Source organism: Pristis pectinata, chromosome 11 (genome assembly GCF_009764475.1).
Source record: "Pristis pectinata isolate sPriPec2 chromosome 11, sPriPec2.1.pri, whole genome shotgun sequence".
Classification (NCBI taxonomy): domain Eukaryota; kingdom Metazoa; phylum Chordata; class Chondrichthyes; order Rhinopristiformes; family Pristidae; genus Pristis; species Pristis pectinata.
This window is the reverse complement of record NC_067415.1, coordinates 63,634,576-63,651,152: the sequence shown is the minus strand read 5'-3', so window position 1 is coordinate 63,651,152 and position 16,577 is coordinate 63,634,576. Positions and strand designations below refer to the sequence as shown.

At 42.2% G+C, this 16,577-nt stretch overlaps 1 protein-coding gene across 1 annotated transcript in view; it reads left to right on the top strand.

Moving 5' to 3' along the window:
• Positions 1-16,577, top strand: part of LOC127575957 (glypican-6-like) — a 785,436-nt gene that overhangs the window by 699,849 nt on the left and 69,010 nt on the right. The window contains 1 exon segment of the mRNA XM_052026233.1: positions 4,281-4,411. Coding sequence (XP_051882193.1) covers positions 4,281-4,411 — 131 coding nt within the window.

Sequence of the window (16,577 nt, the reverse complement as noted above, 5' to 3'; positions counted from 1 at the left end):
TCCTCTTTTGCATTATTTATTTATTTTTGTGACTTATAGTAATTTTTATGTCTTAATGTCTTGCACTGTACTGCTGCCACAAAACAACAAATTTCACGACATAGGTCAGTGATTATAAACCTGATTCTGAGTTTTTAAGATGCAGGCACCATTGCAGTCCTTCTGGTGATGATACTCCTACAGTGTTGTTGGGCAGTTCTGGAATTTAGAACTGGCGATATATTTCCAAGTGTGATTTGGAAGGAGCTGCCTAATTCACTGCATTATTACTCCGGGTTGTAACTTCTCTCACTGTTTCATTTTAGCCATCAAACTTAACATTTTCCATAACTATTTTTTTGGAACTGCAGCCTTTATCTCTGGTTTGACATTGTGCTGCTAGTTTCTGTTACACCATTCTCTGAATTTAGCCTAAACCAGTTTGGGTGGGGAAACTTGTCAAGGCTCATACAGCAGCATGACCCAGAACTCTTTTAAAATGTTCATTAAAGCCAATCAAATGCTACTGAAAACATAAATACAAAACACTTCAAATAATATGACGTAAGTTGTTACACGTAATTGCCAGAGGTATGATGTAAAATACAACTAACTGTCATACTCTAATACAATTTCAGTATTCTGACCCTTACATGGCTTTAATGCTAAACTATAACCTACTGCATAGCATACATATTCACACACACCCTTCACTCTACAAGTCGATTTGTAGTTTCCTTTAAATATTACTTACTACTTAACACTAGATAATCTTAAGCAGAGCTCATCCTGACGAATGTAGAACAGTCCTGCCTAAAGCTTCTTGCAAGTTGCTCCCATTTTTTTTTGTTTTCCTTTTTTATCCAAAAATCACACCCATGACAATTTGATTAACCCAAACTTTCCTTTTGATTGTACCATCCTCATCCTGTTTGCCTGCTGCAAGATGATGATAAAGTTTGAGTTTATTTGCATTTCAGAAGTCATTAACATTTTTTCCCTGATATTTGCAACCAAAGTCCTGTTTGTGATTGGCCCAGCCACCCCAGAGCTATCTTGTTATCTATGAGATGACATAACTTTGCTGATATTGTCACATAGCAGGGTCCAGACAAAAAAGATTACCTATATATTACCAAATTCTTCAGGACTTCCTTTCCATCTCACAGCCTGTTTGGAATTTTCAGCACTGACAGGGTTTCCCACAACCCTTTGGGATTGGAATTCCTGTCAATTTTTGCTCAGTTTTTATCCATGCTGAAGGTTGGCTGCAAGCATCTGTGAACTTTGACCTTTTGGCACTTCTCAAGCCTGGATCCTGTTTGGGCGAGGCCGGTACTGCCCACAGCTTGAACGGTTCTTGAACCTCTTTTCTGACCAATGCTGTTCTTTCAGAAAACCAAGTAACCAAACCATTTCTGTACCTGTGAACACAGGTGCTTACTGCTGACCCAGAATTATGACAGCCAAATGGGCGCATCTGTCTCCATTGGAACTGAACAGTTCACTCAAATGTAATAATGTTCCCCCTGCATAAGTACCCAACACTGTTTTGTACCATTTCAGTGGAGAGTGGTTGGGGTGTTTTAAACACACATCCTGGCCTATAACAAATTGACTTGTCATTATATCAATGCAAATGCTTAAAGTTGCTTCCTCCATTAATAAAGTGGCCTTAAATGTGCTGCCCTTATCATCCTCCTCAGGTGTGCAATAGATTTTCAGCATTCCCATTTCCAGATTTCTATTATCTCATTCTGCCATGCGTGCAGCACCACAGCTGTTCCATCCCCCTGCCTTCTTGCTGCAGATGAGGATTACCATCTTTGCTCACAGTTATTTTCTTCAGGGGCTTGCACCTCTGTGTAACATGTCCTACCCTATAGTAATAGTACCACTGTGCCATTGTAAATAGGCATTCTTAGGCTGGGTGGCTCCCATAAAATTCACACCAAAGCATTTGCAGCCACATTGCTTGCAGCCTTCCATGTCTTTTGCACTGATATGATCCACTGATTCCCTGTCCAAACTATTTGTAGCATCCATGTGACCTGACCTTAAAGAAAAAGACCATACTACCACTCCAATTTCTCAGGACTTTTTAACCATTGGAATTGTACCTGAATGAAACTCTCTCACACTCTTCACTGCCATCTTCATACTCATGGTATTTTGTACACCCCTTTGAATGTTACGTCCAGCATGTCAAATGATTTCAGCTGGACTTATTAACAATCCAGAAACCTGTGTTATAAAATCCCACCATGACTGCTTCGGAATTTAAATTCAGTTGATGATCAAGAATTTAAAAAATACAGGCAGTGGTATAGACAGCTATAAAATTAGATGTTCACAAAATCCTACCTGCACCACCAATGTCTTTTAATGCCATTTAATAGCCTTGCACACCACAAGGTGCTGCAAAAAGGCAGCAGTAGTTGAAGGAGGTGGCCCTTCATCAGCTACTTCAAAGTAATTGGGGATGGGCAGGAAGTACTGGACCTGTCAGGGATGCTCAAATCCTAAAACAACACTTTCTCTTTGAGGTCCTGCAACATGAGTCGAGGGAGCAAGGGTCCTGATGAACAGTCTCGGCCTGAAACGTCAACTGTTCATTTCCCTCCATAGATGCTGCCTGACCTGCTGAGTTCCTCCAGCATTTTGTGTGTGTTGCTTTAGGGAGCAAGGTAATTGTTTAAAGAACAGAACCTCGAAAGTTGTAATCTCTGGATTGCTTCTGCTGCCACAAGCTAGTGAGTATTGGCATAGAAAGATAGGTCATGTGAATGTGTGGATGAAGGGTTGGTGCAGGGACCATTTTAGGGGAAGGAGGGACCTGTACAAGCGAGACAAGTTGCACCTAAACTGAAATGGGACCAACACCGTTGCAGGAAGGCTAGCTAGTGCTGCTGGGGAAGGTTTAAACTGAGTTGGCAGGGGGTTGGAGCTCAGACTAAATGTTCAGATGGGGAAGTGCAGTCACTCAGAAGAAACATCCTCCTTCCCAGCTTCCCCACAGCTTAACAAGCTTCTTTTGTCTCCTGCCCAGTTCTGACAAAGGATCTTCAACCTGAAACGTTAGCTCTGTTTCTCTTCCCACAGATGCAGCCTGACCTGCTGAGTATTTCCAGCGTTTTCTGTTTTAGATTTTCAGATTTGCAGCTTTTGATTTTCACAGCTAATGGCAGTGTCTGGTACAAGAATGTCATGGAGTCATACAGCATAAAAACAGGCCAGTCGGCCACCAAGTCTGTGCCAACCCACCTACACCAATCCCCACAATCTCCCCACGTTCCCATTGTTCCCCACCCCCTCAGGTTCTACCTTTACTCACCCATGTATTCAGGGCAATTTACATTGGCCATTGGGATGTGGGAGGAAGCTGGAGCACCCAGAGGAAACACACACTGTCTCAGGGAGGACGTGCAAACTTTGCACAGACAGCACCAAAGGTCAGGATTGAACCCAGGTTGTTGGAGATGTGAGCCAGCATCTCTACTGACTGCACCATTGTATCAAAGGTCATGCTACATGGTGCACTCTGTTCTTAAAAGTCCACATATTTATGTACATTCAGACCCTATCTTGTTCATAACAGAGTATTTTCAGTCTCATTTGTTTCCACTTGTCTTTTTTCATGAAATCTTTTCTCAATGTTGTGCATGGCATACAAGCATCACCATGCATGAAATATAGGCTACATGGTACAACTGTTTTCATTATTTGTTAAACCATGCTAATTGTATTATTTGTTTTGAGTTTAACTTTTTTTTCCTTGATTGATAATTCACAGAATAGTTAAGCTGGGCTAATAATATATTCTGTCTTTGATGTACCATTTTATATCCATTTGAAAACCAAAAGGTTTGGATTATATGCCAATGACAAACATAGATTTTTGATTTTAAGCATGATCTCCCTGTTCTTCATTTGTATGCTGAAATACGCACGGAGGGTTATTGCCTCTTCTGTTACCTAGTTTTAGAAGAAAATCAAAGAGGTTGTACATGAGTTTGGAATTGTCTTTCTGCTTATGTGCAAAGAAGATTTTTTAACAAATATCTGATTGTGGAGAATTATTAACAGCATATGATAGAAAATCAACATGTTCTTCTTTTATTAACCTGAAAATACTCTCACTTAGACATGGTAAATGTATCATTTAATGTTTCCCATTTTATAGTTTGTCTTCCAATCTCAGTCCTAAACTTCAGCAGTCAGCATTGAGATCTGAGATACCCATTTCTGTTACTGACATTTTCTGAAGTTTTACTTAAACTTAACCTGTCATTTTTTTATAGATGCTATGCTGCTGGTAGCAGAAAGGTTGGAAGGGCCTTTCAACATTGAAGCAGTAATGGATCCAATTGATGTGAAGATTTCTGAAGCCATCATGAATATGCAAGAGAATAGCTTGCATGTGTCAGCTAAGGTGAAGTCCTTGAATTTGCTTTGTATATTAATATTCTGTGAGAATTGCCTTTCTGCCATTTACCTCTGCAAAAGAGTCTCAGTAGAAAATCCAGTATAAACATAAGCTGCAGAATTCTTTGGCTATTAATTCTTCATAGGTTCTCAATTGAAATGCAGATGTTTGCACTGAAAAGACATAGAGGTGGAAGTATGTTCCTAGACTAAATGCAGAATATATTGTTACATGTGTCTATTACTCTATTTCTGAAGCTCAGCTCCATTGAAGATGATGATACCAAATTTCAAAAGCACGTGACCAAGAATGAATTTATAATTCACAGTATCAAGACTTTTTTGACTGGTTTTCTGACTTGGGCGGCACGGCAGCATAGCGGTTAGCGCGACGCTATTACAGCACCAGCGATCGGGGTTTGATTCCCATCGCTATCTGTAAGGAGTTTGTATGTACGTTCTCCCGTGTCTGCGTGGGTTTCCTCTGGGTGCTCTGGTTTCCTCCCACATTCCAAAGATGTACGGGTAGGTTGATTTGGGTTTAAAATGGGCAGCGCGGACTCGTTGGGCCGGAAGGGCCTGTTACCACGCTGTAAATAAAATTTTTTAAAAAATTTATCAACCTTCTTTTCATTAACATTTTTTTTGAAAGAAGAGTGGGAGGTTTTCAGAGTTCTTGAACTACTTTGCAATATTATGTTGAGTGATGGAAAGAAGCAGTTAACTATAGCCAAGATGGAAAAGTGCTGGAGAGAAAAGAAGCAGCTTTTGAGGGTGTTTCCTGCTGGCTTGAAAAGCATTAGGAAGGGCAGAAAGTCCAGAGCACCAGGTCAGAAAGTGGAGGGATTGAGAGGAAGGTAGATGTCATGACCAGTAAGTCTGTAAGGAAGGACAGGCAGGAGCAAGGTAATAGACACAATGGGACGGACAAGTTGAAGTGTGTTTATTTTAATGCAAGAAGTACTGAGGATAAGGAAGATGAACTTAGAGGATGGATCAAAACATGGAACAATGATGTTGTGGCCATTACAGCGACTTGGTTGAGCGAGGGACAAGGTTAACTGCTTAATGTTCCAGGGTTTCGATGTTCCAGAAGAAATAGGGAGGGAGGTAAAAGAGAAGGAGGAGTTGCACGACTAATCAGAGACAATATGACAGGGGCAGGGACATTTAGATGATAATGTGGTAAACTGGATCAGCAAATTTGCGGATGACACCAAGATTGGGGGCGTAGTAGACAGCAAGGAAGGCTATCAAAACTTGCAAGGTGATCTGGACCAACTGGGAAAATAGGCTGAAAAATGGCAGGTGGAATTTAATGCATACAAGTGTGAGGCACTTTGAGAGGACAAGCTAGGCTTACACAGTGAATGGTCTGGGTGCAGGTAGATGGGCACTGAAGTGTGCGGTAGAACACAGATCCATAATTCTTTGAAAGTGCCATCACAGGTAGATAGGGTCATAAAGAGAGCTTTTGGCACGTTGGCCATAAATCAGGGCATTGAGTACAGGAGTTGGGATGTTATGTTGAAGTTGTATAAGACATTGGTGAGGCCAAACTTAGTGTTTTGTCTGCAGTTCTGGTCACCTACCTACAGGAAAGATATCAATAAACTTGAAAGAATGCAGAGAAAATTTACACAGATGTTGCTGGGACTTGAGGACTTGAGTTATAGGGAAAGGTTGAATAGGTCAGGACTTTATTCCCTGGAGAACAGGAGAATGAGTGGAGATCTTATAGAGGTATACAAAATTATGAGGTGTATAGATGGGGTGAGACTGGGTGAGGCTGGGTGAGACTAGAACTAGAGGTCATAGGTTTAGGGTGAAAGGTGAAATATTTAAGGGGAATCTGAGGGGGAACTACTTCACTCAGAGGGTGGTGTGAGTGTAGAACGAGCTGCCAGTGGAAGTGGTGGATGCAGGTTCAATTGTAACATTTAAGAGAAGTTTGGATAGGTACATGGATGAGAAAGGTATGGAGGGCTATGGTCCGGGTGCAGGTAGATGGGACTAGGCAGAAAACCAGGCTGGAATGGACTATAAGGGCTGAAAGCCCTGTTTCTGTGCTATAGTGCTCTTTGACTCTATATCACAGCTGCACTCAGAGGGGATACAAGGTAGGACTCATCCTCTGAGTCTGTATGAGTAGAGCTCAAAAATAAGGAAGGTGCAATCATTCTGATGGGATTATACTACAGAACCCCCCCAATAGCCACTGGGAAATTGAGGAACAGATATGCAGGCAGATGAAGGAAAGGTGTAAAAACAACACGGTTGTCCTAGTGAGTGACTTCAACTTCCCCAGTATAGACTGGGACCTCCTTAGTATAAGAGGGTTAGGTGGGACAGAATTTGTTAGTACATCTAGGAGAGCCTCTTAAAACAGTATGTGGATAGTCCAACTGGAGGATAGTTTGTACTGGACCTTGTATTGGGAAATTAGCCTAGCCAGATGACTGACCTTTCATTGGGGGAACATTTAGGAAACTGTGATCACAACTCCCTAAGTTTTAAGATAGCTATGAATAAGGATAAGAATAGACCTTATGGGAAAATATTAAATTGGGGGAGGGCAGATAACAACACCATTAGGCAGGAGCTAAGGAGAGTCAATTGGGAACAGCTGTTTTTGGGCAAGTCCACATCTGACATGTGGAGGTTGTTTAAAGAACAGCTGCAGAGTTCAGGACCAGTATGTGCCAGTAAGGAGGAAGGACAAGGATGGCAAGGTAAAGAAACCTTGGATGACAAGAGACATTGTGAATTTAGTCCAGAAAAAAAGGGAAACATATGTAATGTTTAGGAAGCTGAAATCGAACAGGGCCCTTGAGGAACTCAAGAAGGAAATTAGGAGAGCCAGGTGGGTCCATGCAAAGTCTTCAGCAAGTAGGACTAAAGAGAATCACAAGGCATTCTATACATACATCAAGGGCAAGAGGATAACTGGGGAGAGGGTAGGACCACTCAAGGATAAAGGAGAGAACATGTGCTTGGAGGCTGAGGATGTGGGCAAGGTCATCAATGAGTACTTTGTGTCAGTATTCACCAAGTAGATGGAGGATAGTGAGATCAGTGTGGAGCATGACAATATGCTAGATAAAGAAAGAGCTAGTGTTGGGTCCCTTGAAGAACATTAAGGTTTCTGATGTGATATACCCCAGGTGATATACCCCATTGAGAGAGGCAAGAGGTGAGATTGCTGGGGCCTTGACCAAGATCTTTGTGTCCTCTCTAGCCACAGGCGAGGTCCAGGAGGACTGGCAAGTACCTAATGTTGTTCCATTATTCAGGAAGGGAAATAGGGATAATCCAGGAAATTATAGACCAGTGAGTCTAACGTCAGTGGGGGGAAGCTATTGGAGAGGATTCTTAGGGATAGGATTTATGAGTATTTGGAAAAGCATGGCCTAATTAGGGACAGTCAGCATGGCTTTGTGTGGGGCTGGTCATGTCTTACTAATTTGATTGACTTTTTCGAGGAGGTGATGACCAATGGAGGTAGAGCAGTGGATGTTGTCTACATGGATTTTAGTAAGGCATTCAACAAGGTTCGCATGGTAGGCTCATCCAGAAGATGCATGTAATCCACAGGGACTTGACCATTTGGATTCAGAATTGGCTTGCCCCTAGACAGAGGGTAGTGGTCAATGGGACTTATTATGGCTGGAGGTCCATGTACTGGGACCTCTGCTGTTTGTGATAAATATAAATGACACAAATGAACATGTGGATGAGTGGGTTAGTAAGTTTGCAGTTGACACAAAGATTGGTGATGTTGTCAATAGTGTAGAAGGTTGCTAAAGTGGAGTATAGATCAGTTGCAGATGTGGGTAGAGAAATGGCAGATGGAGTTTAATCCGGGCAAGTGTAAGGTGTTGCATATTGGGAGATCAAAAGTAAAGGGAAAGTACACAGTTAATGGCAGGACACCTAATGGCGTTGATGTACAGAGGGATCTTGGGGGCCAAGTCCATAGCTCCCTGAAAGTGGCCGCACTAGTCAATAGGTTGGTTATGAAGGCGTATAGCATGCTTGCCTTTATTAGTCGAGGCACTGAGTTCAAGAGTCAAGAAGTTATGTTGCAGCTTTATAAGACTCTGGTTCGGCCACGTCCAGAGTATTGCATTCAATTCTGGTTGTCCCTTTGTAGGAATGATGTGGAGACTTTGCAGAGGGTGCAGAAGAGGTTTACCAGGATGCTGCCTGGATTAGAGGCTATGTGCTATAGGGACAGGTTGGACAAACTAGGGTTGTTTTCTCTGGAGTGGTAGAAACCAAGGGGAGACCTGATAAAATTGATAAAATTATGAGGCGTAGATAAAGTAGATAGCAGGTATCTTTTTCCCAGGGTAGAAATGTCTAATACAAGAGGGCATGCATTTGAGGTGAGGGGGGAAAGTTCAAAGGAGATGTACAAGGGAGTTTTTGTACACAGAAGTTTGGTGGGAGTCTGAAATACACTGCTGAGGTGGTGATGAAGGCCGATACAATTGATGCATTTAAGAGGCTCTTAGATAGGCACATGAATTTGCAGAAAATGGAGGGATATGGACCATGTAACTGGATCCTTGACTTTCTAACAAACCGACCGCAATCAGTGAGTATAGGCAGCAATACCTCCAGCACGATTATTCTCAACACTGGTGACCCACAAGGCTGCGTCCTCAGCCCTCTACTCTACTCCCTATACACTCACGACTGTGTGGCCAGATTCTGCTCTAACTCCATCTATAAGTTTGCAGATGATACCACCGTTGTAGGCTGTATCTCAAACAGTGATGAGTCGGAGTACAGGAAGGAGATAGAGAGCTTAGTGGAATGGTGTCATGACAACAACCTTTCCCTCAATGTCAACAAAACAAAAGAGCTGGTCATTGACTTCAGGAAAGGGGGCGGTGTACATGCACCTGTCTACATCAATGGTGCTGAGGTCGAGAGAGTTGAGAGCTTCAAGTTCCTGAGTGTGAACATCAGCAACAGCCTGTCCTGGTCAAATCACATAGATGCTACAGCCAAGAAAGCTCACCAGCGCCTCTACTTCCTCAGGAGGCTAAAGAAATTTGGTTTGTCCCCTTTGACTCTCACCAACTTTTACCAATGCATCATAGAAAGCATCCTATCTGGATGTATCACGGCTTGCTACGGCAACTGCTCTGCCCGGGATCGCAAGAAGCTGCAGAGAGTTGTGGACACAGCCCAGTGCATCATGGACACCAACCTCCCTTCCTTGGACTCTGTCTTTACCTCTCGTTGTCTTGGTGTAGCAGCCAGCATAATCAAAGACCCCACCCACATTCTCTCTTCTCTTCCATCAGGTAGAAGTTACAGGTGCCTGAGGGCACATATCACCAGACTTAAGGACAGCTTCTACCCCACTGTGATAAGACTATTGAATGGTTCCCTTATACAATGAGATGGACTATGACCTCACGATCTACCTTGTTGTGACCTTGCACCTTATTGCACTGTACTTTCTCTGTAGCTGTGACACTTTACTCTGTACTGTTACTGTTTTTACCTGTACTGCATCAACGCACTTTGTACTAACTCAATGTAATTGCACTGGGTAATGAATTGACCTGTACGATCGGTTTGTAAGACAAGCTTTTCACTGTACCTCGGTACAAGTGACAATAATAAACCAATACCAACCAATATCAATACCAATGTGCAGGCAGAAGGGATTAGGTATCACTAGTGTAAGTAGTTCAGCACAACATCATGGGCTGAAGGGCCTGTTCATGTGCTGCAATGTTCTATGTTCTATTAAAGGAAGAAATGACAATGTTTAAGCTTAGGTGGTGTCCCTGACAGGCTACATAGAAAGTATCAGACATATGATGGTGAGTCAATGTTAACTGCCTTGGTGAGATCCTTGAATTTTTGCAGTACTGCAGCTAGAGCCATGCAACAATATTGATGTGGTTATATTGTTCTGGATCTGATAATGTACCTTAAAAATCTTTCACATTTTACCACCATCTTTCTGTTGTACTCTTGCCCTTCCGGTATCTCCATAGATGCTGTGAAAATGTCAGGGCCCTATTGAAATCCAAGCCATCCTTCGACATATTTCTACACAATGTAATTGTACACAAATTTGCTTACAACATAGCCCCTTTCTTGTAAACTGCTGCAAGTTTTATAGATCCTGAGAACCAATCAGGAAACTAACATGGAGGCTCCATTAAATCTTACAGATAACTAATAGAGTCATAGAGTTATACAGCACAGAAGCAGGTCCTTAGGCCCAACTCAACCATGCTGACCAAGTTGCCTATCTGAGCAGGTTCCATTTGGCTGCATTTGACCCACATCCCTTTGAAGCTTTTCCTATCCATGTACCTGTCTAAATGTTTAAACATTGTAATTGTGCTCACCTGTGGATACGCCTGATACTCATTTAGTTTCTGATCCCTTGGCATTACAAGGTGAATGATTACTTACTTAAGCTTCACCATTAGGTGAATGGTCAAACCCAGGCTTGATGGAAATAAACCTGTTCCTTCCTGTTCCTTGCTTGGCATTGTGGAAATTCTGTCAATAACCTATACTTAGAAGCTCAACAATCAGCTAGTCAAAAAGCTTCAGCAAAACAAATATTGCTGCAAAGTTTCCCTTTTATCTTGGTGAGACAAGGTTTGACATTTCAGGACTGTCTACTGGGGCCTATCTCACACTGATGTTAGAATAGATACAATCACAGGAAAAGCAAACAAAGGCTTAACAGTTAAGGGAAGGCACTACTTTAAAAAATTGCAATTCTGGTAGAGCTTAAAAAATGACAAGACATTTACAAGATGTAATTTGGGAATAAATTTGAGGCTGAGGTTGTTACAACCCATCACTCCTGTGTTGCTGATTTACATTGGTTCCAAGTAAAGCAGATCCTCACTTTTAATGTTTTTAGTCCTGTTACAGTCTCAGAAATCTCCTTCACACTTACAGTTCTTTGAGTCTGCTGCTTTTCTAGAATATAAAGCTTTGCTTCATTGAAGATAATATACAAACATGAGTAGCTGTAGTTGTAATTACAGCAGTATTGACAGCATTAAATTACATTATCAATGTACCTGAATTTACTGACATTTTGTTTCCATCATTAATTAATTAAAATGGAGGCTGGTTAAATACTGAAAATTTTGAAAGGTTTTTACTGCAGAAATTATAGAATCAAAGGGTCACACAGCATGGGAACAAGCCATTCAGGCCCACCACGTCCATGCCAACTAGTGGGCACCCTTCTGTATTCATCCCATCTTCGAGCACTTGGCCCATAGCCTTTAATGCCAAGGCAATTCAAGTGCTCATCCAGACACCTCTTCACTGCTGTTAGTGATGCTGCTTCCACCACTCTCTCCCGCAGTGCATTCCAAGTACTCACCACTAATTGTTCTCTTTGTTCAAAAGAGAGGAAAAACAGCGACACCGTCATGCAACTTGTCATCTGGCAACTGACTGCCTTCATATCTTTCTGTGTTGCAGCGATTTTTAATAATTATTTAGCCTTAGTGCAAATCCCAGTTACTAATGATCTGGCAGTGACAGTCAATTGGATTTGGTGGTAGGTATGTTCGGCTAAGTCATTGAAATTGCTCAAATCTAAGGAAATTTTGAGTGTGCTTTTGGAACTTAAGAGAATTCAAATTTGAAACTTTAGAATCAGAATCACGTTTATTATCACTCTTATATGACAATGAAATGTATTGTTTTGCAGAAGCAGTACAGTGCAAAGACATAAAATTGCTATAAATTACAAAATAAATAGTGCAGAAGAAAAGAATAATGAGGTAGTGTTCATGAGTTCATGGACCATTCAGATATCTGATGATGGAGGGGAAGAAGCTGTTCTTGAATTATTGAGTGTGGGCCTTCAGGCTCCTGTACCTCCTCCCTGATGGTAGTAACAAGAAGAGGGTACGTCCCAGATGGTGAGGGTCCTTAGTGGTGGATGCCGCCTTCTTGAGGAATCATCTCTTGAAGATGTCCTCGATGGTGGGGGAGGGTTGTGCCCGTGATGGAGCTAGCTGAGCCTACAACCTTATGCAGCGTCTTGCAATCCTGTACATTGGAGCCTCCATACCAAGCTGTCATGCAACCAGTCAGAATGCTTTCCACCGTACATCTGTAGAAATTTGTAACAGTCTTTGGTGATGTACCAAATCTCCTCAAACTCCTAACAAAGTAGAGCTGCTGGCATGCCATCAATATGTTGAGCCCAGGACAGTTCCTTGGAGATGTTGACACCCAGAAACTTAAAGCTGCTCATCCTTTCCACTGCTGACCCCTGAACAAGACTGGTGCGTGTTCTCCCGACTTCCCCTTCCTGAAATCCACAATCAATTCCTTGATCTTGCTTACATTGAGTTGTTGTTGTGACACCCCTCAACCAGCCGATCTCTCTCACTCATGTATACCTCCTTGTTGCCATTAGAGATTTTACTAACAGTGGTGTCATCTGTGAATTTATAGATGGCGTTTGAGCTGTGCTTTGCCACAGTTTGAAGGTGTACTGTCATTGTGTTAAGGTACTTTATTGATATGCTGTGTGAGTATATTTCTTCTTTTAGAAAACTCTGAGTATTTCCTCTATAAAACTGTACATTTGTGAGCACATCCAGTTTCTTTGGTATTGCAGTTAATAAAGTAGCCATTGTTTTCCATCTTCCTCGGCAGTTCTGCATAATGGATCACAGATGCAGGATCACTGCGTCTGCTGGTGATCAGCATGATGGACCTGGAATGTAGTTGCTTTCAGCTTAAACATACTCTGTGTGTGAGCAGCACTTAAAATGGACTTCTGTTGTCGATTTTTGATCAAGTCGATATGATTTTTTTCAGCTGTGACTGTAACTGAATCAGCCATTTAAACCTGCAGTCACTGAAGAAACATGACTTTCTCATTCTTGGTATAATTTATCCAAAGCTGCACAAACCAGCCAATGATGAAAATATATATTTAAATACTGTTAAGGCTAATGCTCAGTACCTTCCATATGCTAAAGCTGTATTTGCATACTATTAAGCGATGAATGCAGAATGACCTAGTCTCACCAATTGTTATGCATTCAAAGCCATCCTTGGTCTATCCCACTGGAAAAAAGGTGACTTTACAGGTCTGATGGACAATGAAAGGATAGCATTAGAATAAAAAAAAATTCTGTCGCACCATGGCAATGAAGTGGTAAAGAATATTTGCAAAATATTAGTGTCTAATGATAACTACATAAGATCAAAAGCTTCACTGACTGAATATTTTACACATTAGCAGGAGGTCAGGAAATATGTAGTTTCACCGATTTCCAGATCTGTACCTTTTTTATTTGTATTCATAATTTAGCAACATCATTAGTTCCCCTCTGCCTTCTAACCAATGCATCGATAAAATGGAATGAAACTCACAAATCAGCAGTACACTTGATCAAACCGTGTTTAACTAATATCTCCAATATTGCTTGCCATTACATAGAGAAAGCTGTGACTCATTTGATTGTATATGACATTTCCAATATCTGCAGTTTTTTGATTTTCAGCTTTGAAGTTATGACAGACTATAAACCACTAATGGTCTCTTTAACAATTGTAGCAGCAAGCTGTTCACTCACATAAAGCACTGGATACTTAAACTCCAAGGGTGATTATCATGTCACATATCAGTCAGGGAAGTTAGAGGATAACATATCGTCAAGTGAATGTGAACACACTGCTCAAAACAATCAAATTATTAAAATCAAAGCTGCAACAAAGCAAGCTACTTCTCTATCATTGTGAATGACAGAAAATCAGATACATAAACAGAAACCTATTGTGGAAATCACACAAGCACCACAAAACCAACAACCAATCTGCTGGAGGAACTCAGCATCTGTGGAGGGGGGAAAGGAATTGTCAATGTTTTGGGTCAAAACCCTGCATCAGGACTGAGTGTGGAGAGAGGAGGTGGCTCGTATAAAGAGGAGAGGGGCGTGGTTAGACAGGAGCCCGAGGTGATTGGTGGACTGAGGAGGGATGAAGGATGATAGGTAGAATGTGCCTAGTAGGGGATGGGAGAGGGGCTGGAGTTGGGAGACAGTGGCAGGTGAATGATAGATGGAGGCAGACAAAGAAGCCACATCGGGAGCACCGAATGCATGTGATGTCCTCTCTGTCGGTGAGACCAAGCACAGACTGGGCAAACATTTTGCAGAGCACCTGTGATCTGTCCGCAATGGTCATCCCGTGCTCCCAGTTGCAAGCCAGTTCAATTCCCCTTCCCATTCCCACACCAACCTGTCCATCCTTGGCCTTCTCCACTGCCAGGATGAGGCCCAATGCATACTGGAGGAACAACACCTGGGTGGGCTTCAACCCAATGGCATGAATGTTGAGTTTTCCTATTGGTGTTGGTATTGGCTTATTATTGTCCCATGTACCGAAATACAGTGAAAAACTTGGTTTTGCAAGCCATCCATACAAATAATTTCAAAACAAGTTCTTTGAGGTAGTACAAGGGAAAAGTAATGACAGAATGCAGAATATAGTGTTACAGTTACAGAAAAAGCACAGTGCAGGTAGACAATAAGGTGCAAGGGCCATGATGAGGTCAAGAGTTCATATTCAATGTTCAAGATCCATTCAAGAGTCGTATAACAGTGGGATAAAAGCTGTCCCTCAGCCTGGTCGTGTGTGTTTTCAAGTTTTTGTATCTTCTGCCCGATGGAAAGGGGGGGGGGGGCGCGGAGGGGAAGAGAGATTGTCTCAGGTGGGAGGGTTCTTTGATTATGCTGGCAGCTTTTCCAAGGCAGTGAAAAGTGTAGACCATGGAGGGGAGGCTGGTTTTTGTCCACAACTCCCTGCAGTTTCTTGCAGTCTCGGGCAGAGCAGTTGCCATACCAAAGCTGGGATGTATCCAGATAGGATGCTTTCTATGGTGCATCTACAAAAATTGGTGAGGGTCAATGGGGATGTGCTGAATTTCCTTAGCCTTCTGAGGAAGTAGGGACTTTGTTGAGCTTTCTTGGCTGTGGCATCTACGTGGTTGGACCAGGACAGGCATTGGTGATGTTAACACCTTGGAACCTGAAGCTCTCAACCCTCTCCACCCCAGCACCATTGATACATTCAGTGGTTTTACATAACCCTCCCCTCTGGTGGTGTTCTTCCCGTTCCTCCACCCCTCTCTTTCCTTCTGGTTCTCCTCCAGTCCTCCCATTTTTGTCCCCTTTCCCATCTCCCTCTTTGGCCCCCCCCCCATCACCCATATTCATCCCCCTCCCTGTCCTGGTCCCATCCACCCACTGCACACACAGTCCACCCACAAGTGTTCTCCCTACCCCCTCGCCTATCAAGTTTTGGTTCCATCTGCCAGTCACCTCTCCCCCTAACAGTTCCCATTATCACCTCCTTTACTTATCAGAGATGAGCAGTGGTAGCCCTTTATGTTCCTGCTTTATCTCCCTCCAGCAGCTGTGTCCCAACCCCCACCCCCACCACTCTCAGTCCTGATGTAGAGTTTTGACCTGAAACATTGACAATTCCTTTCCCCCACAGATGGCTGAGCTCCCCCAGCAGATTGTTTATTGCTCTGGATTCCAGCATCTGTAGACTCTTATGTTTCTAAGCACCACATTTGCATAAACTTTTTAAGGAATTGACGATTGCACCTATCTCAGGTTTTGTGTTGTCAGATGACTGTATTGTCATTCCATAGTCACTAATGGAAAACGTTATAGACATCGCTCATGAAGATTATCAAGGAATCATGAAATATAAGTATTTGTTAATGACATATTTATGATTCCCAGAAGTCGATTGTTTGGTTGAACACAATAGAAACACCATCTAGTGTGTCCAGCAATACAAATATCAGAACCACCCAAAGGACCCTGGATTGGTATTGACTTTGCAGATCTACAATCTTCTGATCACATCCTTGTAACTGTTGATGACTATAGTAAATCCCCAGTGTAGAAATTGTTAGTTCAACATCTCTGAAAGCTGTCATTGAAAGGTTTGATCACAATTTTTACACTGTTTAATGTTCTGTATTATATATTAAATATTATCTTACCCATTACAAAACAAATGGAGGCCATTTTGGCAATGGGATCCAAGCCAGCTTCCAACAATTCCATTCGCCCTCATTATTTCCTTGCACCTTTGCAACTCGTTCTTCTTCACACACACCTGTT